Below are 23,337 nucleotides of genomic sequence, written 5' to 3' on the forward strand. Positions count from 1 at the left end.
TATTGAAGCACCCTTCTTCCGAAGGCCGCCTGGGCGGAGGCATACGTGTACATTCTATAATGTCGTATACACGTTGATGGATTCTTCCACGTAGCCACCTTAAAGATTTCCTGTACTGGTGCATTTGTAGAGAAAGCGGCTGATATAGCTGCCACCCTTGTGGAATTTGCCACTATCTTCGTAGGTGGAAGGAGATGCTGTGTCTCGTATGCCAGAACTATGCAATGCCTTGATCCGTCTTGTGATGGTCGATGGATGCCTGCTTTCCCATTGAACCCAGTAGGAAGGATATGAACATGGATTCTGTAGTGTGGAACCTCTTTACATATGTTTTAAGGCATCACTTAATGACCAGCTTGTGCCATGCTTTGCCCCTTTGATGGCTAGGATGCAAACAGAATGACGGAAGACAATCTTCCTGTGATTGATGAAAAGGAGAGGCAATCTTTGGACTGACAAACGGATCAGGTATAAGACGTACGGAGTCCTTTGTAAATATGCAATATGACTTATGTACAGACAGAGCTTGTAGTTCCGAAATGCATCTCGCAGATGTAACTGCCACTGAAGATGCTAGCTTAAACGATAATAGTCTTATCGGGATGGAATTTATCGGTTCAAAACGTAGGGACTGCAAGGTCTTCAATACTGTGCCCAAGTTCCAAGATGGGAAACGGTGTGTTGGTGGAGACAAGAGAGTAGCTCCCCAAGGAACCTTTTCAGTTGCGGATGTGAATTCGCACCCAAAGCCTCTTCCAGTATTCTGTTCAGCAGGAAGGATGGGCCTATGATTGGCTGGCCATCCTTTAGGATCTTTTCTTGTCTAAAACAGGTGTGGTGTTTTGTTTTTTTAAGTGTGTGCCAAAAACAACTGAAAACTGGGTCTGGGTTAATGTTCTCAAGAGAAATAGTGATGCTGCCTGCCTTTTCAGCGTATTTGGTTTCAGCCCTATATCTAGGCCCTCTTTTAAAAATTGCAGTAGGTGTTGAATAGAGGCCTTCCTTCGGGGAACTTTGTGACGTGCTGACCACCTTAAAAAGGCTCTCCATGTACACTGGTACACCTGGTTCAAGGAAGGCCTTTGGGATGCCAGGATGGTCTCAGACACCTTGTCAGAGTAACCATGGTGTTTTAACTATCTCCACTGTCTCCAAGCGGTAAGCTGTAACCAACCTGGATTTAGGTGTTGAACTGGCCCTTGTAGAAATAGAATTGTTGTGACTGGAAGAAACCATGGGTCTCCTATGGCCAGATGTATAAGCTCCGCAAACCACTATCTCCTCAGCCGGAATGGAGCCACCAATATCACCTCCGCTTGTAAAATCCTGATATGCCTCAGGACCCTTGCCAACAATGGGGTTGGTGGAACACATAGCACGCCCTCTGACCAATCTGTGGACAGGGCGTCTGCATCCTCCACTTGTTCACATGGAAACTTGGATATGAACCTTGGGAGTTGGGCATTTCGTGGTGTAGCAAAGAGGTCCAACGCTTGCCTCTCCCATCGTTGAGCTACTTCATAGAATACTCTCCAGTTCAAGGCCCATTCGCCTGGTATCAGGTCCTCTCGGCTGAGCCAATCAGCCAGTTTATTCAGGTCCCCTTTCACATGATGTGCCGATAGAGATGTAAGATGCAATTCTGCCCAGGACATTAACAGAACCACTTCTGCATGCAGGGCTTTTGAATGTGTGCCTCCTTGCCTGTTTATATGGGCCTCTGCCATCGTATTGTCTGTCTTGATCAGTACATTGCGCACTTGTAGCTTCTGATGAAATGTGCTTATAACACAATGGATAGCCCTGAGCTCCAGCCAGTTTACACTGTGCTGTTGCTCGTTTTCTGTCCAGTTCCCTTGTGCCGACAGTTGAAGGCAATGTGCCCCCGCCCCAGCCCCTGTTGCTGGCATCCATTGTTACCATAATTTTTGGTGGGTCAAAAAATTGCTTTCCTCTCAGTAGATTTTGTGGCACCACTGAAGGGAATGATGCACCTGGGATGAGAGTGTCAGTAGCACACGTCTCTTGCTGGCTAGGGCCTTTGAAAGGGAAGGAGAAACCATTGGAGTTCTCTGAGGTGAAATCTTGCCACCTCAGATTCCAGTGTTGCCACCATGAATCCCAATGTTGCCACCATCAATCCCAGGAGTCTTGCTAATGAGAGTAGTGGTGCTGTTGGAGCTGCAAGTACCTTCTTGACCTCCGCGCTGATCATTGTATACCTGTCCTGTGGCAAGAACAGCCAATCCTAGACTGTGTCTATTACCACAACCAGGTGCTGTAGCCTGTGTGATGGGCTTTTCTTGAGGTTAACCAAGAACCCATGTACCCGCAAGGTTTGTAGTGTCCTTTTAAAATCAGTTACTGCTACTCCCATGGATGGTGACTGGAGCAAAAGATAATCAAGGTACGCAAAGATCCGAACCCCCTGAAGACCAAGGTAAGACTCTGGGTGCAGACAAGAGGCCAAACGGAAGTGCTGTATATCGGTAGTGTCTTCCTGCATACTTGAACTTGAAGAGTCGTTAGCTGCTGGGGTGTATTGAGATATGGAGATACGCCTCCTTCAGGTCTATGGAAGAGAGGAAGTCTAGGTGGTGAAGTGCCTCTGCTACTGATCTTAGAGATTCCATCCAGAATTTTTCGTGCTTGACCCACTTGTTCAGGTACTTTAAATCCAGTACTGCTCTTCTCGAACCATCCTTTCTGGGGACAGTGAATAATATGGAATAGATTCCTCTTCCCTCCTGGTCAGGTGGTATGGGTTCCATTGCACCTATTTCCTCAAGATGTAAGATTTCTCTTTGCATTTCTAAGTGCTTGAAAATAAAGCGGAAGCATGAGGTTGGCAGGAATCTGTGAGTAGGAGAGGCATCCAACTCTATTTTGTAGCCATTTTGTATTATGGAGAGCACCCACCTGTCCGTTATTGATTGTTCCTAGGCCTGGTAAAAGCGTGACAGGCAGCACCCCAGCCTGGCACGCTCCGAGTAATGGCTATTTTATTTGTTTGCTTTGGACAAAGGTTTGTCTGTTGCCTCCAATGCTTCTGGTCTGGAAACGTTATCAGTTTCAGTTTCCACACTGAGGTCTGAATTCCCTATCCCGGCCCCTAAAAGTTCCGAAAGGGCTGAAAAAATCGTTTAGATGTCAGGTTGTCCAATTTTCGTGATGCTGATGGCATTGTCTTTAGCTTATCCTTAGATTCTACAAGGACGTCCTTCAGTACCTCACCAAACAACTTTGTGCTGCCATAGGGTACAACAGTCAAATTTGTCTTAGAATTCAAGTCTACCTGCCAGCTCTTAAGAAAGAGGTGTTTCCTGCCCACCGCAGACGCACTGGTAGAAAATCTGATAGTATCTAGCGTGGCATCTGCCACAAAGGCCTGAGACTTATGGATCTTAAGCAGTTGTTACCTCATTCTAATTGGATCTGAAGAAGGGTCTCTGAGCAAGTTGTCAACCCACAGCAAGGATGCCTTAGCTACAATTGACGCTGCCGCAGAGGAGGGTGTTGCAAAAGAAGAGTAATCATGTATTTTTGATTTACTTAACATATTTTTATACCGCCCAAAACCCGCGTCTCTGGGCGGTTTACAACAAAATAAAAGCAGAATAAAGCATTAGTTAAAAACACAAACAAGAAATTTAACACACAACAATTTAAAATTTTTAAAACAATATTCTAAAACAACATTAAAATAACTAAAACAATATTAATTAAAAGCCTGGGTGAACAGATGCATCTTTAAAGACTTTTAAAATTGTCAGAGATGGGGAGGCTCTTATTTCAATAGGGGGCGCGTTCCAAAGCCTTGGGGCAGCAACACAGAAGGCTCGTCCCTGAGTAGCCACCAGATGAGCTGGTGGCAAATGTAGATGGACCTCTCCTGATGATCTCAGTGGGCAGTGGGATTCATAACGAAGAAGACATTCTCTTAAATACCCAGGGCCCAAGCTGTTTAGGACTTTATAAGTAATAACCAACACCTTGTATTTTGCCCGGAACTATATCGGCAGCCAGTGTAGCTCCTTCAATACGGGAGTAATATGGTCTCTCCTAGATGACCCAGAGACCAACCTGGCTGCTGCATTCTGGACCAACTGTAGTTTCCGTACTACATACAAGGGCAGCCCCACATAGAGCGCATTGCAGTAATCCAGTCTGGAGGTTACCAGCAGATGTACCACTGTTTTGAGGTCGTTCATCTCGAGAAACGGAAGCAGCTGGCGTATCAACCAAAGTTGATAGAAGGCACCTCTGGCCACTGCCTCAACCTGGGAGACCAGGGAGAGGCTCAGATCCAGAAGCACCCCTAGACTGTGTACCTGTTCCTTCTGGGGAAGTGCGACCCCATCCAGAACAGGCAGATCAAAATTGTCTCTTGAGTTTCGACCCCGCACAATGAGTACCACCGTCTTATCTGGTTTCAGTTTGTTATCCCTCATCCAGGTCATCACTGACTCCAAAAAACACAACATAAAACTCGTGAACAATGGGCAATACAATAAATGCAGAGTCACAGTGGGTAGGCAATACTCCACGTGTAATCAAAAACTGAAACAGGCATCCATCATACACAATCAGGTAAATACAACAATGTGGGCTGATAAAAATGCCACAAACTCAGAAACATAATTCTTAACAACAGTTACTATGATGCTGATTGTGTCAAATGGCTGATATGATGCTGGTGGTGCCAATTTGCTAGAAACGAATCTTCATGAGTAAGAGGTAATCACTCTGCACAGGAACCTAGAAACTCAGCACAGGATCCTTGGAACTTGGAACTTTGCACAGGAACCTGGAAACTTGATACTTGGTACAGGAACCTTGAAACTTAACAGATTCCCTAGATAATAGTCTGAGAGGGAGGTTATGCCCTCTTCTGATGATGCTGACATGGAGAAATAGATTTGGGTGTCATCAGCATACCGATAGCACCCTTCACCAAATCTCCTGATGATCTCTCCCAGTGGTTTCATGTAGATGTTAAACAACATCGGAGACAATACAGAGCCCTGAGGGACACCATATGAAAGCTCAGATTTTGAAGAAAAGCAGTCTCCAAGGGACACCATCTGGAATCTGCCCGAGAGGTAGGAGCGGAACCACTGCAAAGCAGTGCCTCCCACTCCCCTTAGACGTTCCAGAAGGATACTATGTTCGATAGTGTTGAAAACCGCCGAGAGGTCCAAAAGGACCAACAGAGTCACACTTCCTCTGTCAATTCCCAATTGGAGATCATCTATCATTTAGAAGTACTCTTCTAAACAATATGTCTACATTTTTATCAGAGGGATCTTTCAAAGTTGCCTCCCCATCCCTGGGGAGCAATGATCCCAACACTAATTGTGCCCACTGGTGCATCTGTATTTGGTGTTTTTAATAAGTCTGTAGACTCCTGTAAAAAGGAATAATAACTATTTGCCACCGCCATCAGCTTCCTATTTGCTGCTGGTAGTAGCCATTCTTGTTTTATAGCCTCAGTAAAACATTCTGGCATTGGTAGCAACATATCCCTGGACTTTGCTTTGGGAAATACCAGGTCTCCCTTTGCTGTATCGTTAGATTCTGGTGCTACCTTAGCTTGTAGACCAATAGTCACTATGACCCTAGTCATTAGCAGATTAAAGTCTTCAGATATGAACCGACGTTGAGAAATATTGAGTCTGGGCCTCCTCCCCTGCCCCCCGCCCATTCGCCTTCTTCCTTGTCAGGTGCCATGTCATGGTCCTGATTTCTCCCCTCTCCCCACTTGAGTCTGGTTTCCCTTTGAGGTCAGCTTCCAAGTCAACTAGCAGGGTAACAGGTACTTTGCACTTATCAGGGAGAACAGGCCTGGTGGTCAGTGTGTTAGGATCTCCTGGACCTGACTGATCTGAGGAGTGCTGCCCTTTGGTTTTGTGTTTTGAATCCCTGGTCCCTTTCAAATATGTAGTGTGTTTTCTCTTCTTTTTAGCTTTTTTAAAAAGGGGATGGACTAGATGACCTCGATATAGATTCCTCAAGATTAAGAGGAAACATTTTTGGTTTTTGGATTTTTTACTTTTAACATGAGGTTGAAGTTGCTTGACGGTATTGATGACAGCATTCTTAAACCAAGCCGCCACTGTGGGGAAACTGCCTTGGGGAAGTTGGAGACTGGCTTTGTGCTCTCAGCAAGCAGAGGTCTTACTGGCAATCCTGAAGGTCCCTGGGTCCTGGTGCCGCTTGAATGCGTCCTCTGCGCTCCTCCTGCAGAGCTGGGTATTTTTGCACAATTGTCAGCACAACCACCATTTTGGGTATTGCATTCTCCTGCCAATAACTGTGATGCTGGAGAGGGGCCCGATCCGACCACTCACACCCTTAATTCTGCCCCAATGGTGGCGGCTTCAGTAGGGGAGCTGCCGGAGGAAGAGCTTCATTGTCTCTGTACTCTCCTAGGTGATTCCTGGCCACGCTACTGTGAGTCTCATGGCCCAAAGACACAAGACTCATCACAGCTCCCTGGAGCGTCTCGCCAGGCAGCTCGAAAGCAGTCGGCCTCAACGCTTTTGGAGGGGGCGATCTAGGCACTCTCATGGCTTTTGGAAAGCCGCTTTGTCCTTTCCCTCGCGGGACGCAAATCCTCCTCTCGTTCCCTGTGAGCTCCATGGCAGGGAGAAGGAGACAAGAATGGACAGCGACAGAGAGAAGGTGGGGGGGTGGGGGACTAAGGAAACCGAAGAAAGGTTTTTGTTTTGTTTTTTAGTTTTTACAAGGCAAAGCTACTGAAGAAAAAAAGAAAAGATTTTAAGGCAGAGTGAATAAGAAGTACGAGAATAGTAATAGAGAAGTTGTGGAGAGAGGAAAAAATCAGTCTGCCTGGCGTTACGAAGGACTGAAAGAACTGGGGGCAGAGTTATCCCCCTTGGGCTCTAGAGGCTTCTTGTTACATAGTTTAACATGCATGTGAGGGGGAGCACGTGAGGGGGATAACCCATCAAAATGTCCTTGACCCCAGCAACTGAGAAGGGAGCCTTGCTTTACAACGTGTATACCTCTTAAAATGTGTGTTTTTCCTTGGGAAGAGGGGTTGAGCTCATGGAGGGAGACACACAATAAAAGCAGTAGCCAGTCCAGTCCTAAACATACACTTATAAACAGAGATCAAAGAAGTACAGTTATCCGTTAAGCAAGAGAGTCTGTTAAATGTTCTGAGTCAAACACAGTCAAATAGAATTAAAAATAAATGGTACAATTTTCGAAAGAGTAGTCAGGAACAGTCTCAGTCAAGGCAATGAAGTTTTTGTCATTTTTAACAGGTTTAACAAACTAAAGTAACTTTCTGAGGAGCCAAAGCAACTGAGTATGTGAGTGCTTTGGTGGTCAAAAAGGGAATGAGGGAAATGGGCACCAAACTGCCAAGTGCACATGCAGATGGCGGTTCTTGGCATCACGAGGAGCTAACAAATTTCCCCTGAATTGATCTGTGCAGACGCAGAACCCATATTTATGAGTGTCAATGGATCACGATCCAGATCCTTTGTGTGTCTGTGCATTCTGAACACTTAAGATACAAAGCCCACAATCCATTTAAACAATCTGTTGATCAAGAAAGGGGGTATACTGTTTGTGGACCTAACACACTGATTTTTGGAATAAGAGCACAGATGGTTATTGTTGTAGGCAGACAGAAACTGAGACAGCAAAAGCCAAAGACCATTTTTATACAGGAGCACCCAGTCCCAGTTACAGTTCACATTCTGAAGTACATACATATGCACACGTTTAGATTTATTCACATGCAGCTGCAATGACAACCTTAAAAACATGCAAAAAGGCTCAGCAGGACTATATTTTATTCAGCAATTTATATGTTAACAAAAGGGCCTAATGCAACACACAGGCATGTGTTAATTAAAATAACACTTCAAGGATAGTATATAATATGAAGTTTCTACTCACTCATCCTTCAATCTTGCATTAAGGTTAGGAAGTCCCATATATTCACTAAGCTCCTGGAAGAATATTTTAACAAAAATCCTACTGGACGATGTTGTGGTTTCTTCACTCAGTGTTATGCACTCAAGGACCTACAAATTGAAGAAGTATCAACACCAAATATCCAAAACCTACTTAAAGGAATCCAGTTTATTCTTAGACCCCAATATAATGTCTTTAACTATAGCAAATCCACACAAATTCACACTGGCTGATATACAGAATAAGGACGCACTATTGCAGTTAGACAGTAGCCTAAGAACTTCCCAGCTAACTGCACTGGTGCAGTGGCAATCTTTGACACCCCCTTTTTCCTTAGGAAGCCCTCTGTGTCACCCAAAAATATGTTGCTGTGGGCCATGCAACTTTCAGGGACATATTTTCACAGAAGGGTGGGTAAGGGGAGGATGTCAAAAATTGCCACTGCACCAGTACAGTTAGCTGTGAAGTTCTCGGGTGGCTCTCTCATTGCACCAGTGCATCCTTGCTCTGTATGTCAGCCATTAACTTTAAAAAGCGGTTTCATAGCTGGCTGAGACATTTCAAAATTGGTTCAAATACATTTCATGTGGAATGATACAGGACCGCAGCTTTATGAAATAAATACAAGGATAAAAATATTTTTAGACTGTTTTTCACAGGTTTGGTCTGACTTCCTGTTCAGAAGGTTTAGCATCTACCATCTCATAATGCTGACATTTTTTATTCATTTAAAGGTGAAGCCGCAACAACAAAGCGTTTATTTGATCTTGTTTGATTCTGAGATCCAGCAATTCACTTCAAAGCTATTGTGGGCCATCAGTGCCCCCAATCAGCATTGTCCTAAGCTCATGGAACAAATTTTAACTGACTAAGTATTTCAAAATAGGAAAACAATGATAGTAAGATTATTTTGCCTTTTCTGGAACCAAATGCATAATGCAAAGCTAGAAACTCTTTCTACTCACACTCCATGGAAGAGAATCTGTGTACAAAAGGTGTGCAAACATCTTGGCAACATTCCTCAGCTTGTTTGTTTCCAATCGGTGTATAGTATCATATTGCTCTTTGAAAATGGCTTCAAATGATTCCATGTATTCTTTTTTTAACATACAGAAGCGCTGAAAATGCAGAGCACAGTTTAAGAAAAACATATTAAGGAAACCAAAATACAGAAATGCTCCAGAACTAAATGGGCAAACAAGAATCCTGTGGAAGAGCCTCTCTTTACGGATACTGGCTTAAATTCAAAGATCTGTATGGGCGCAACAAGAAGGCACTTCCACCACATATGGTGATGGGCTTTTCACAGACAGCATGGGAACAGCATTGGGGGTTGATAGGTCCTAAACACTTCTGGTCTTTTGGATTTTAGCTCTTATTTTTTCCCTAGAGACAGTCAAGCCAGCTAAACGTGGGCTGCTTAGAGTTTTGTAAGCTCAAGGATCAGGTTTTCAATTCTGAAAAGCTTTAAGCTTAAGGTTAAACAGGACAAGTAATGGCAGCAATATACCTGACTGACAAGAACAGAAAAGGCAACATATTCTAGCTAGTGTTTAGATCTTATTATTTTCACAGCAAACCTAGAATGCATCTTATTATTCATTCATTCATTTGATTTCTATACCACCCTTCCAAAAATGGCTCAGGGCGGTTTATTATTATTATTTATTTGCCCTTACAGAATAGCTCAGGGAGGTTTACAAATACCACAAAACAGTTAAAATCAATCAATAATCACAAACAGAAACTTTTTAAAAACACAATAAGAAAACTAAAAAATAAACAATTAAAAATCTTATAAAAAACCCAATACATCAAGAAACCTTTAAAACCATTTAAAAACTCTGGAAGGCCAGGCTGAACAGATAGGTCTTTAGGGCTCTCCTAAATGCCAATAAAGAATTCAAATTACAGATTTCTGCAGGGAGTGCATTCCACAGTCTGGGAGGGGCTACAGAGAAGGCCCGTCTCTGAGTCGCCACCAGACAAACTGGTGGCAACTGGAGCTGGACCTCTCCAAATGATCTTAGCGTGTGGTGGGGATCAGACTGAAGAAGGCACTCTCTAAGGTAACCTGGCCCTAAGCTGTTCAGGGCTTTAAAGTTAATAACCAGCACTTTGTATTTCGCCCGGAAACATTGGCAGCCAGTGCAGCTGTTTCAAAACAGGCGTAATATGGTCTCTCCAAGTTGCCCCGGAGACCGGACTGCTGCCGCATTTTGAACTAACTGAAGTTTCCGAACTATGTACAAAGGCAGCCCCATGCAGAGCACATCAAGTCAAGCCAGGAGGTTGCCAGCTGGTGCACCACTGTTCTGAGGTTACCCTCCTCTAGGAATGGACACAGCTGTCGAATCAGCTGAAGCTGATAAAAACCACTCCTGGCATAGCCTCCACCTGAGATACCAGGGTGAGGTCTGTATCCAGGAGAACCCTCAAGCTGTGTACCTGCTCCTTCTGGGGGAGTGTGACCCCATCCAGCACAAGGAGATCTAACTCATCCCTCAGATTCTGAGCCCCTACAATAAACACCTCCATCTTGCTTGGATTCAGCTTCAATTTGTTATCCCTCATCCAGCCCATTACTGCCTGTAGGCAGGCATTTAGGGAATGAACGCCATCTCCTGATGATGCAGATGAAAGAGAGAAGTAGATTTTGATGTCATCAGCATACTGATAACATCCAGCACCAAATCTCCTGATGACCTCACCCAGCGGTTTCATGTAGATATTGAAAAGCATTGGTGACAGAATGGAACTCTGAGCAACTCCATATAACAGCTCTCGTTCAGAACAGCAACTGTCACCAAGCTCCACCATCTGGAATCTCCCCGAGAGATAGGAGCGGTACCACTGCAAAGCAGTGCCTCCTATCCCCAATTCCCCCAGGTGATCCAGAAGGATACCATGGTCGATGGTATCGAACGCCGCCAAGAGATCCAAGAGAACCAAAAGAGTCACACTCCCCCTGTCGATTCTTTGGTATAGGTCATCCACCTCTGACCAAGGCTGACTCAACCCCCACTCTAAAGCCAGTTTGAAATGGGTCTAGATAATCAGTTTCCTCCAAGACTGCCTGGAGCTGGTCGGCCACCACCCCCTTGATCACTTTGCCCAACCAGGGGAGATTAGAGATTGGCCTATAATTTATCCATCACTGAGAGATCCAGAGAAGGCTTCTTAAGAAAAGGTCTAATTATTGCCTCCTTCAAGCATGGAGGCACCTTACCCTGCCTCAGTGATGCATTTATGATATTCACCAGGCCACCTCAAATAATCTCCCTGCTAGATCGAAGCAGCCAAGTTGGGCAAGGGTCCAGAGAACAAGTGGTGGGCCGCACCGCTCCAAGGAGCTTGTCCACATCCTTAGGAATCACAGGTTTACACAGAGAAATAATAAATAAGATAAGATGGATCCCTGTCCCCAAAGGGCTCACAATCTCAAAAGAAACATGAGATAGACACCAGCAACAGTCACTGGAAGTACTGTGCTGGGGGTGGATAGGGCCAGTTACTCTCCCCACTGCTAAATAAAGAGAATCATCACGTTAAAAGGTGCTTCTTTGCCAAGTTAGCAGGGACTAGCAGGGATCTTTTATGAGTGTCTAGTACACGAATGCTTCTGCTCATTCTGTCTAGATTGGTATTATGATGAGTTTTTATATACCACTTTTCAACAAAAAAGTTCTCAAAGCAGTTTAGATAGAAAAATAAGTGTTACACACAATTTTAATACATCATGCCAAAGTGTTGATTGTTCTCAGAGATCCATAAGATTAGTAAGGGCTGCTTCACACATTCACGGTCAGCACCTGATGTGTGAACTACTGAAAAGCTTTGGTGGAAGTCACATGAAAAGATACCCAAGTTTTGCCTGCAGTGTTTGGCCTATGATGATTCAGTCAGGAATTCAAGGTATCATCTGACCCTCTTTACTATGTACTGAAAGATATACTCATGCATGCACCATCAACACAGAAAGCTACTCACCCCTGCCAATAAACCAAAGAATTTCTCATATGTTCTCTGCTGAGCACAACAGTCCAGAATCATGTTGCACAGTTCTTTCTGTTAAAGGGAGGAGAGAAAAGCTCATAAGAAAACTCTGAGTGTATCAACTGAAATTAACTCCTAAAACAGAAAAATCTTCTGCAATAGGCAATTAAAGCTTAAAATCACCAATCTACTCTAAAAACTGTAAATTAAAGCATTTATTTATTTATTTTTGCATTTATATACCGCCTTTCGTTAAAAGACAACCCCAAGGCAGTTTACAAAAGTTAAAAACATACCATAAAAAGACAATAAAAACATCAAGCTAAAAAGTATAAAAACATATAAAAACAGGCATAAAAACAATACAACAGACAAAAACACAGAAGCAGCAGTAAAAACGATTATGTAAAAGCTTGGGTAAAAAGCCAAGTCTTTACAAGCTTTCTAAAAGCCGTGATGGAGTCCGAGGAACGAATGGCCACTGGGAGAGCATTCCAGAGTCTAGGAGCAGCAACAGAGAAGGCCCTGTCCCGAGTGCACGACAGCCGGATCTCTCTCATTGTCGGCACCCGGAGCAGGGCCCCCTCAGATATAGATGCAAGTCTATGTACTCCCTTTACAAGTTCTGCAGGGAAGGTATGAAGGGATTCCCCTGCCTGACTGAGGAAACCCTCAGACTTTACTTCCATGAACAGAAAGTCTGTGGAGCACATTTTTTTTTCCTTTATGGGTTTTATACTGCAGCCCACCAGCAATTGATTATATCTATATTCATCTATATTGATTGCATTGCCAGGTAGATCCACTCAATTCTATGTGAAATATTTGTTGATAGACAAAATTTGAAGGGTGACCAACTGTGGCTAAATTTCTGTCAGTTGCTCTAAGAATGAGGAAGCAACTTGTGAAGTGTTGATGGAAGGACTGTGTCATGGCCAAAGGAAGTGGGTTATTTGGCATCATATGTTTTGTATGTATGTACTACTGCTGGTTTTTGTTGCCATATTTTCTGTTACAAATATGATTGTAAAATATCTACTGTGATCTATTGATATCTATTGTGAACTACTGACCACAACAAACTTACTTGGAAAGTATACACATGAAAAAACGTAACACATGCAATTCATTCAGAAAAGAAATGAATAAACAAAATGTTGTCCAATTCAACATATATGGGGAATGCAGTGGTGCTAAATAAATCAGCTACCTTCAAGAGGAAAAATTACTCTTTAAAGGGTGCTAAATAATGTCCAATCTCCCTCTCCATAAAGGTGGAATATCTGAGCCCTAATTGCATGCCATGTTTGACACTTGTACGAGTGCACAATGCACACAAATACAGCTATTCATGTTTGTAATGATCAGGCAGTAACAGCCTTTCCTTTCCTGTAAAGCGTGAACCAGAAGTGTACCCTGTCCTGACTGACAGGCAGTGACTTCTAGAGATCAGCCACTCATCACATGGTGGGTGGGACCTAGAGGGCCATGAGGCAGGAAGAGAAGTGTGTCTTTGTTCAGAAGCAGCTAGGCAGGAGGACAGAGAGGATGGGTGAAAGGCTTAGTGAGGAGCAATGGAGTTCTGCTGCCTCATGGTCAATGGCTAGCCTGGAGAATTCTCTCATGGAAGGACATCTGCAGATCCTTTAGAGACAGGATTGCAGGAAGCTTGAATTCTCTCCTGGAGTTTGGGGCGAGTTCAAGGGGGAAGGAAGTCAGGGATTTTGGCTTCTGGAAGTTCAGCCTAGGGAACAGTCTGCTAGTTAGTTTACATCAGGAACTTGTTTTCCTTTTTTTGTGCTTTGCAAATCCTTACAACTGTTCTATTGCATTTTATCTGTAATGTAAAAAGCTAAGAGAAACTGAGCCAGCGCCATTCCAGCAGGGCGTTGCAAAAGTCTCTGTAAACTCTTAAAGGGGGCCTTTTGTATTTTCTTACATCTATGTTCTTTGCAACTGGGTAACCATGAATTTTAAAGTGTGCTGCCCCAATATCATCTGAGGGTGTTTTTTGAAGTATTCTTGTAGTTACTGAGTGTTCCTTTTACCTGTTAACTAAAAGCTGAGAAAGCTTCAGACAGAAGCATTCTGTAGTATTTTAAATAAAGGTTTGTTGTTTTTTGTCCTTTGCAATTTTAACCAACCTCTTTGAGTGGATTTTTAACTTAGGAAAGGGCGGTGGGCTGGAAAGGAGTTTTTGTCTCTGGTGCAACACACGTCTCAATCTGATTGCTCAGCAACTCTACCAAGTTTTCTCATCATGTGTAGGCTTGCACGTGGAGGTTTTTGAGTACCTTTCCATTCGTAAAGAGAAGGAGAATTCCCTGGAATTTCACCCACACCAAGGGGGGGATTAAACTCTGTTAAAAAGTGGGCGTGGTGGCAGTGATTAAGCTACTGAGGAAACAGTTTAAGTTTAAAGGAACAGCCTTTGTGGGTGAAAGCAAGAGAGGATAATTCAGTATTTTTCTTCCCCTCACGTGAGCCTGCTTTGAGACAAAGGCTGGGTTAAATCTGCAACAATGTTATGCTGAATAAAGGTACAGCAGGACACTTCCTATCTGTACCCTGAATATGAAGGGCCTGTACCCAGGTTCACTTTTAACATGAATGTACAGTTATTCACACAAAAACTCTATAACATGTCTGAATATGGCTCTATTCTTGTTTTATTCATCTTATTACTACAAATGCCTTATCGAAACACTGCTATCCAACACAATGTGTGGTGAAACACAAGCCACCATAATCAGAGCAACTATTATGTTGCTCTCAACAGGACTAACATCTACAAGCACATGTTCAGGGGGAAAAAAGCCAACTAACCAGTGTCTTTAGATCTCTCTCTCTCGCTCACACACATTACATTAGTTTGATATATTAAAATGTATATTAACATTTCATAGTGTTATATTATAGTAGTGCTGCAGTCAATCAGTTTTCGTACAATAAAACAGAACAAAGTGCTGATGCTGTTACTAATGAAGTCAGCATGACTTGCAGAACAAATTACTTTTTGCTCTCTTAACTGCAGTTAGAATATTTTAATATCCCCTAGGGGTTAAAGTAATAAAATATTTTAACACTTTAATTAAATATTACAATGATTACTAGTGGAATATCTTGAGTAATCATGTGCAGGAAAACAGATTTGCCTATAAGACAATCTTGCTAACTCTCTCAAAATAAGCAGAGGTTAGACCTAGAAGTGTCTGTCTTCCAGATTAAACATTTAAAATGTTTTAATTATTTTCTAAAATTGATGGATAGAAATCCTATAGCAGTTTTTGTTGTAAACTGCAGCTGTAAAGCCTAATTGCATCCTTTGTTGCACTCACTAAACCCTTTGCCTGCAGCTCCTTTATCCTAACATATGCTTCATGAAGTCACTGGCAGGACTGTGCTCTCTGGATTAAGAAGCGGGGGTGGGGAGGCTTTCAGATCTGCCCAAAGGGAAAGCAAGTTCTGCTTTCTGCTAATCTGAATATATAATATAAAATCGTGCTAATCTGAGTGTATTTGCTTGTACTACATAGTTTATTCTGCTTCTGCCAGTCACACAGAAGGGGCAGAAAGCTTTTTATTAAATGCCTCTTACATGAGAAATCCACACTCAGACTTTATTCTTGCTTCTGAGGTTCCACCAGTCTCTCTTCACAGACACGATTTTCAAGACATTGGCTGACATCTGGACTAACGAATCACTGGTGCTAAAGGAGAGCACCACTGATCTCCCTTTCTCTCTGAAGCCCACTGTGCCTCATGAAAATATGTTGCAGGACCATCAGGGATATATTTTCATGAGGCACAGTGGGCTTCAGAGAGAAAGCGAGATCAGTGAAAACTGCCCCTCTCCTTTAGCACCAGGGCTTCATTAGTCCAGATGTCAACCACTAGGTTCTTAGCCCAGTGCTAATGTATATGCTTGTGTTATGCAACTCAAGAGCATGCAGCATCCTGATCACTGGCTGATATGCATATTTTCATAGATTTTAAAAAACACCAACAATTCCACAGACCCTCAAATACAGTCTTCCAAATGATAGCATTAATGAGTCTAAATTAATCCTTCTGTTCCAAAAACTGATCAGGCCACTGAGTCCTTCATTGAGATGATTCCCAAATTGTCACAGAGACAAAGTTGCCTAGCAGGATCTTGCAACTCCCTATAGATCACCACTACGGTGGGACAAGACTAGATAGTTCTTTCTTGTAAATAATCAACAAGTCACTAGAAACATGGAGAACTGTATCAGATTTTGATGTCAAGCTGCCCAAACTGATGAGTCATATTTAGTGGCACTATTTCCAAAGTGTAGTTCCCTTTATACTAACACCTAGATCATTCTAAATACAGGAAAACCTCAGTACTCATGGGGGTTCCGTTCTTGGCTAGTGGAAACTGGAAATGTGAATACCAAGGCATTGGTGCAATGGGAATCTGGGGGCTAGTTCCAAAGGGCAGGGAAATGGCTAAAAATAGGCCCCCAAAAAGCCAAATAAAGTGCTCTGAGGGTCCCCCACGTTCCAGCAATGCCCCCCAATTCTCCACCATTTTAGGGTGGAAAATTGTGATTTTCAAGCCCTTTTTTAGTGAAAATGAAACCCAAAATGGTGGCCAGAAATGACCTCTGAGATCATTTCTGGCCACCCCCAATCCACAGATTTACCACACAAACCCCAGTTTCCCCCCTCACATATACCGAGGTCAGATGCCTATTACCCAGCTGTGAGTACGCGAAATCATAGATGCCGGATCCACGAGTAACTAGGTCCTCCTGTACAGAGCATTTAAGCAAATGTCCTAAGAACTGTGGAGTATCTCCAATTCTTTTAATTCTAGCAGTGGGGGTGGGGGCAGGGAAGAGACAAAGTGGAGTAGAAGGAAAGAAGGGAGTTGGCTAATTATATCAGACATTTGGATTTGCACTGAGTGCAAGTCACAAATCACAAGCTACCTACCACTGATGTAGAGCCACAGATCTACTCAGATATGAAGTACAGAGAACCTAAATTCTACATCAGCACTGTTACTTTGAAGAAGCGACAACAGACTGTATGTTGCAAAGCCATGAAAAACTACAGAGGCTTGGGCAGGGTTTTAAAAAATGCCATTTTTGCACACTACATACTTCAGGGCACTTTCCCTCCTATACCACTAAGCCAAAAAGGGGTGAGGAAAAAGCAAAGCAGGGAACACTTAAGATGATTACACCAAAATTCAGTCTCTGGCTAGAGAAGTAAATTATTTCCATTTGCTTCTCTCCTTAGTGATGCAACTAATTTAGAATTTGGAGAATGACTAATAATCAAACGCCACCCTCCAGACAGCTTTAAATGTGGCTAATGCTAACCAATTCCTCTTTAACTAGTACTTGTAAAACACTTTCAAATCTTGGTTACAGTGAAAATTTTATTATTTGTAGCCTTATTTATTTATTTATTTATTTGATTTGTATACTACCCTTCCAAAATGGCTCAGGACGGTTTACAATTAAAAGAGACTCTAGATTAAAAATGGCTGAAAGCCTCAAGCCCAGACTATCTGCAAGTTCCAGGGCTGCCAAGATGCACCATGTGAAATATTTAAATCTTAAAGTACAAGTAGATGCCTATAAAAAATTAGGAAACCTAATCTAGTGAAGAATCGCAATCCTGAGGAAAACCTCTTTTTTCTTTCTTTAGTTTTCCAAATGTTTGGGCTTCCTCAGCCTATTCTTTGTGTTCCTTCAGCCAGCTGGATAGCAGACAGTTAATTGAGCACAGATGCTGTTTCACTATTATTTCCACAGATTTTGCAGGCATCCAAAATTTCATACAATACTAATATACACAATATAATCTAGCACACATATGCTCAGGATGTGGTCAACCAAGCTTGCCTAATCCAGCTGTTTGTCTCACCACCACTCCTTTTCCAGCTGTCATTGAGCAGCTGCGGTTATGTAATGGAACCTGCCAGTTCTGGTGAGTATTTGCTCTCTTCTGGCCTTAAATACCAGGAGAGCATGCACCTGAGAACATAATACAATGGTCTTAACACGTTGCCTGCCAGTCTTCTTCATCACTTTCAAGCTTTAGCACATACAAAGAGGATGCTGTTGCATTTAAAACAGCCAAGGAATCACAGATAGCACTATGGTGATGGTTGATGATCAGGGTATACTCTCTTCCACCCACATACCTCTATCCATTAGCTGTTTTTTTTTTTACAAGGTGCCCATTGGGCTTTGAATGGCAGAAATTAGCGAGGAAATGACTTGAATAACAAGCCAGAGGTGGCCGGTTTGAATCCCCACTCGTATGTTTCCCAGACTATGGGAAACATTTATATCAGGCAGCAGCGATATAGGAAGGTGCTGAAAGGCATCATCTCATACTGCATGGGACATGGTAATGGGAAACCCCCCTGTACTTTACCAGAGACACTGCGAACCTCTCATTTCCCAGTTATGCAAAGGGAAACTGATTTTAAGGCTCCTTTAAAGTTCCTGGCCCATGTGTAAGCATGCATCTCCTGTCCTACTGGGAAAGGAGAAAGTGTGACTACATATGTGCTTCCAAGGTTGAGCTTTAAAAAGCTCCGATTTCTTTCTCCGCAACTCTTTCCAGGTGGGACCATTTAGTACTAGTGTCAGCAGCAAATTAACAACCACAGTTCAGTTTTCTGGTAACACTTTCCTTTGGTCTCAATTGCTCCTCCTCAATGTTTTTCCAAACTGCATTTCAGCATAGCAAACACTTTTATACACAGAAAAAGACAGTGCACCATCTTCTGTCATTTTATTTTGAGGGTATCCTACTGGCAATAACAAAAATCTACAACATTTACTACTAAAAAAGATCTTCCTGGAAAGGATTCAGCTCTAATTACAATTCAGCTGATGTGCTGTCTATTAACATATATGCTATGTAATGCGATTAATTCTGTTAATATCTGTACAGGAGGCATAAAATGATGCCTCTTCCAGAAACAGAAAAGCAAAACAGGAATTAGGGAGAATTACCGTTTGACTTTCAGGAAAGTCCATCTTCAGCAATTTGTGAGCACATTCTTCAAAGTCTAAACTGCAAAGAGGGAGGGGAGAAAAGCATATTCAGGACTATTTTCAACCATAGCAGCTGAAAATATTTCTATGCTGACAACAGTATTTTCTGCATTAGAAAGTCAAAATGCTGTGAGACTGAAACAGACTTTTCTGGTTTTAGCAGATGCTGGTTTTAGCTACTCTTCCAATCAAAGGTGAATAAAGTCAGTTCTGTTCCAGTGTTTCAGATGTAAGAATCCCCTTCTCTTCCAAGTAGCACTGGAACCACCAAATCTCCCCCAGCCTGCCTCAGATTTCCACTTATCCCCACTTTACTTATCAGACATAAGCACAGCAGATCACCATTACTCCATGGACTTTAAGATGTGCTGCAATAAGCAATAAGCTTACAGGGGTACAAATGTAAGGAATTCACTGAAGAAGAACAGTAAAAATCAATACTGTCACTGCAGGAAATTGAAAGTCTATCACAGTATTTTATCTGACATTTCATCAAAAAGCATAAAGTATTTAAAAGGCTTTGTTGAACAACAATTCTAAACAGTATTTTTGCTTTTTAGCATTCTTATATGAACTTTGGCCAAAACCAACAGATTTTCAGACAGACTAAAAACAAGATGACTCCCATTTGTGAGTCATTACTGCTCCATCATATTAAACAGAAATGTACAATGTCAAGTAGCTAAACAAATGAGAACATTATGCCTCCCTCTTCATTTTTTAAGATGTTTCAGAATGTCTTCTTGTGGAAAACATTAGTATCCAATAAAGGGGACAAAAAACGCATCCTGAGAATTAACACTTTAAAAACAAAAAAGCCTACACAAACACAAAGCCCTATATACCCTACACATCTTTTTCTCCAGCTAGAGATTCTTTAACAGCATTCCTAAGAGTAATGATGCTTCTAAAGATTTAGAACTAAGAATTTAGTCATGCAGCTAAGCTGCATTAGCCTGAAAAATAACACATTGCAGTAACAATGCAAGTGAATCCCTCTTAGACTGTAAATTATACTCAATTTTACCTTGACTGAATTGCAAGATAAATGGTTCGCCGAAAGGAGACCAAGTTAACTTCTGTTTTATCATGGATGGTCACTTTTTGTCCTTAAAAAGGAAAGAAACAAACATGGTTTCATCATAAAGCATTTAGTTTTCAAACATGCTATTTAAGATACAATATTCATGAAGAAATAATTTAATACTATTGGCAACATCCAGACTAATACCACCCCAGGCACAAGAGAGATTTCCAGTTTGTGTGCACACACAATATTCAGTGGCCGCCTCTTCAGCAGCCCTTGTCTCCCAAAAACATGTCCTTGAGGACATGGAAGGCTACAGGTGGCTGCAGAGGGAAAAGGGGGTTACCCTTCCCTCACATGATGGAAAACACTGTTGCACCAGTGCTGTATACATCTGAACATCAGCCAGTATTTATTCAGTTTCAAGATGGAGGGCTGTACTAAATATAGCAACACAATACACAAGCTCATCTGCTGTTCCATCATAGACATCAGAACAAGATGTACCAACCTATCTTTCTCCTCATACATGGAAACAAATATACTACCACATACCCAACCTTAAGTTCACAATAGTCAGTAGCCCACAAAAACTCTGGAGTAGCTCACTTATCTACATTTTGGGTTTTGTCCCAGAAAGAAAAAGGGAATTGACTTTTTAAAAGTTTTCTTACAGTGAATAAATCTATGCAAGGCTAATGGTTTATCAGTATGTACTTAAACAGCAAATAGTCCCAAATATGTTGTTATGACAAATGAGGACCCATAACAAAATGTGGCCATGTATCTACAGTCCCTAAGAAGAGGACTGCGCAGTCCGGCCAGCCTGGAACAGGAGCCTTAAAGCACTGTTTGAGGCTCACAGACAACACCTTTTTTCTTTCTTCCCCTCATGAAACCTTTCACTGCTGTACTGTAAGATGTTAATTACTATATAGTGGTGGTGATAGTGGGGTTAACATGAGAGGTGCATTTCTCCCAACGCTAATCCCCCTCTCCACATTACTTACTATAAGGGGCTCAAACACACCCATTTGCCCCTCCCACACCCCTCCAAATGATACCTTCAACATTCCAGGGCTCAACTGTCCTCAATATTCCATTGGTCCTAGTCATATTTTTCTTCTCTCTGTCTCTCTTCCTTAATGTATTTGTCTTTTAATGTACAAGCTTCTAATTTGATGTACCTATGGTATTTGAGTATGCAGGAGCCACTGCATTATTTCTGGGTTGTCCCACCACCCATGCTTGCTCTTAGAGGGAATGATGCTACAGATAAGAAGACCTCAGGTGGTTAAGTGTGCTAGGAGGCTTTAAAAATGATGATGATGATGATGATAATAATGCATGCTCGAGACCCTTCCTTAATGTAGGCTACCTTTATTTCCCAGTTAAGTATTTAAAATTATAGGTTGACATCCAAAGTTACTCATAAGTAGTCCCACTGAAATTAATGAACTAGTCTTGACTAGCTTGCCCCATTAATTTTAATGGGACTACTTGTGAGTAACTTAGTCCGTGTGTCAACCACAGAGCATAAGAACAGCATACCGGTAGTTCATTATTTTCTACAACGTTTTGGTAATAGACAAATTCACTTTCATATATACAGTACCCCTATTCTAATGCCCCGATTCAGAAACCTACAGTTCTTTTATGCATGCACATTTCAATGAAGAAACATGACCTACATATGCAAATTTGTTCCTATATTGAAATGAATGAGAAGAGACTTAAAAAGGGGGTGGGGAGACAGGCCAGAAGGAAATGACTGTGTGACATCAGACTTCCTATGCTGGTGAGAATTCTATGGATCACGGACAGCTCAGCTCAACTGAAGGGGAACTGGGGCTACAGGCAGAGCAGAACTGGCCATGAATGGAAGTAAGCCCTAAACTAGATGGTTGAATCCAAATAGCTAAAGTGAAAGAATGGCCTAGTTTTTAAAATGGGAGTGACCTCCATATGAGCAATGCAAGTGATGACAGGGTTCTGTAATTATAATACTATTCCAGAGTTTGGAAACAACATTTATTTTCTTTTCCTAAAAATACTGCTGTTGAAGAAAAGAGTCTGTACCCTGATAGATTTTGCAGATAAAACCCAATCTGAATGTTTTATAATCTGCCATTTAACCAACTATTAAGAATAAGCCAACCTTGTGAAAAGCACAGCTTCACTGTTTGGAACAGTTTCTACTTGCAGGAGAGCAGCACTTATGCCAAGATCCTTTCTCTCCATGGAAGGACTCCCATGCATAATTAAAGGAGTGTCCAATGGAGCTGTGCTGCACAGGAGGTTAGGATACAATCCAGATCCATTAAGATTTAAAGTTTGCTAACAAAAAATAAAGCTGACATTTCAGGAAGTGACAGACACGGAAGAACCTTAAAGAAGCATGTCATGCACCTTTGCTCCTAAGGAAAGGGTGTTAATTGGAATAATCCAGTAAAACTAAAGTAATTTCAACTTCTGTTTCAACAGGAATATCTTAAGAATAGTCTTAACTCTTTCACTGAAACAAATGGATCTTTAAAATGTTTGAATTTGGCTGCACTTTGCCCATTATATATGGCTTCTGCAAGACTACAATTGGAAATCTTTGGTTTCAATGATATTTTAAAAAAAAAAGTAAGGCAGCCAAGCACAGAGTAATTGGCAACAATAGCTGTTAGGGTTATTTCAGAGAATCAAAGAGCAGTAGGAAAGGAGATTTTTTAAAATCCAACATGATTTGGGACTTGATTCAGAATGATAAATACCACTGAGTAACAGATCATAAAGCAGTAATCATCATGCAGTCTAATTACTGCTTTCTACCTCTACATTTAGCCTTGCTGTTGCTAACAAATCAGCATGCAACTATTACTGTACAGAGCCCGATCTAAAAGCATGCACTACTCACGTAAACAACAACTCCCCACTCCTCACCAATTTTAGAGCCTGATCTAAAAGCATGCACTACTCAAGTAAATGACAACCCCCCACTCCTCACCACTCTAATAGTGAATAGAGAGGTTCACTATTGCCCTCTCGCAGTGAACAGCCACGGCCTCAAGTGATCCATAGAACTTACTTTAAATTTCACTCTTACCTTCTTCATCCTCTTCTTCCTCTTCCTCCTCTTCCTCGCTGCTTCCAGCATCTTGACCAGTTTCTGAGTCACTGTCACCTTCATCAAGGATTTCTATGGTTTTTTTTAAAAAAAGGTTTAAACAAACATTAGGAACACGAAGACCAGGATTGGTTGGCTGGCAAATGAGACATTCAATACTACGTCCCTACAAACTTGGGAAAAGACACTTCAAAACT

The 23,337-nt window shown here is 42.0% G+C and overlaps 1 protein-coding gene across 2 annotated transcripts in view; it reads right to left on the reverse strand.

Moving 5' to 3' along the window:
• CWC22 (CWC22 spliceosome associated protein homolog) overlaps positions 1-23,337 on the reverse strand; it is a 57,926-nt gene that overhangs the window by 17,212 nt on the left and 17,377 nt on the right. The window contains exons 12-17 of one of the 2 annotated variants that reach the window (XM_053269198.1): positions 23,120-23,212; positions 20,026-20,107; positions 18,957-19,017; positions 11,944-12,021; positions 8,919-9,071; positions 7,936-8,063 (exon numbers count right to left, since the gene is read on the reverse strand). In XM_053269198.1, coding sequence (XP_053125173.1) covers positions 7,936-8,063; positions 8,919-9,071; positions 11,944-12,021; positions 18,957-19,017; positions 20,026-20,107; positions 23,120-23,212 — 595 coding nt within the window. Of the gene's footprint in view, positions 1-7,931; positions 8,064-8,918; positions 9,072-11,943; positions 12,022-18,956; positions 19,018-20,025; positions 20,108-23,119; positions 23,213-23,337 lie in introns of those variants that run through there. The other variant, XM_053269208.1, reaches the window with a different exon arrangement.

This window comes from Hemicordylus capensis, chromosome 1, assembly GCF_027244095.1.
Source record: "Hemicordylus capensis ecotype Gifberg chromosome 1, rHemCap1.1.pri, whole genome shotgun sequence".
NCBI lineage: Eukaryota > Metazoa > Chordata > Lepidosauria > Squamata > Cordylidae > Hemicordylus > Hemicordylus capensis.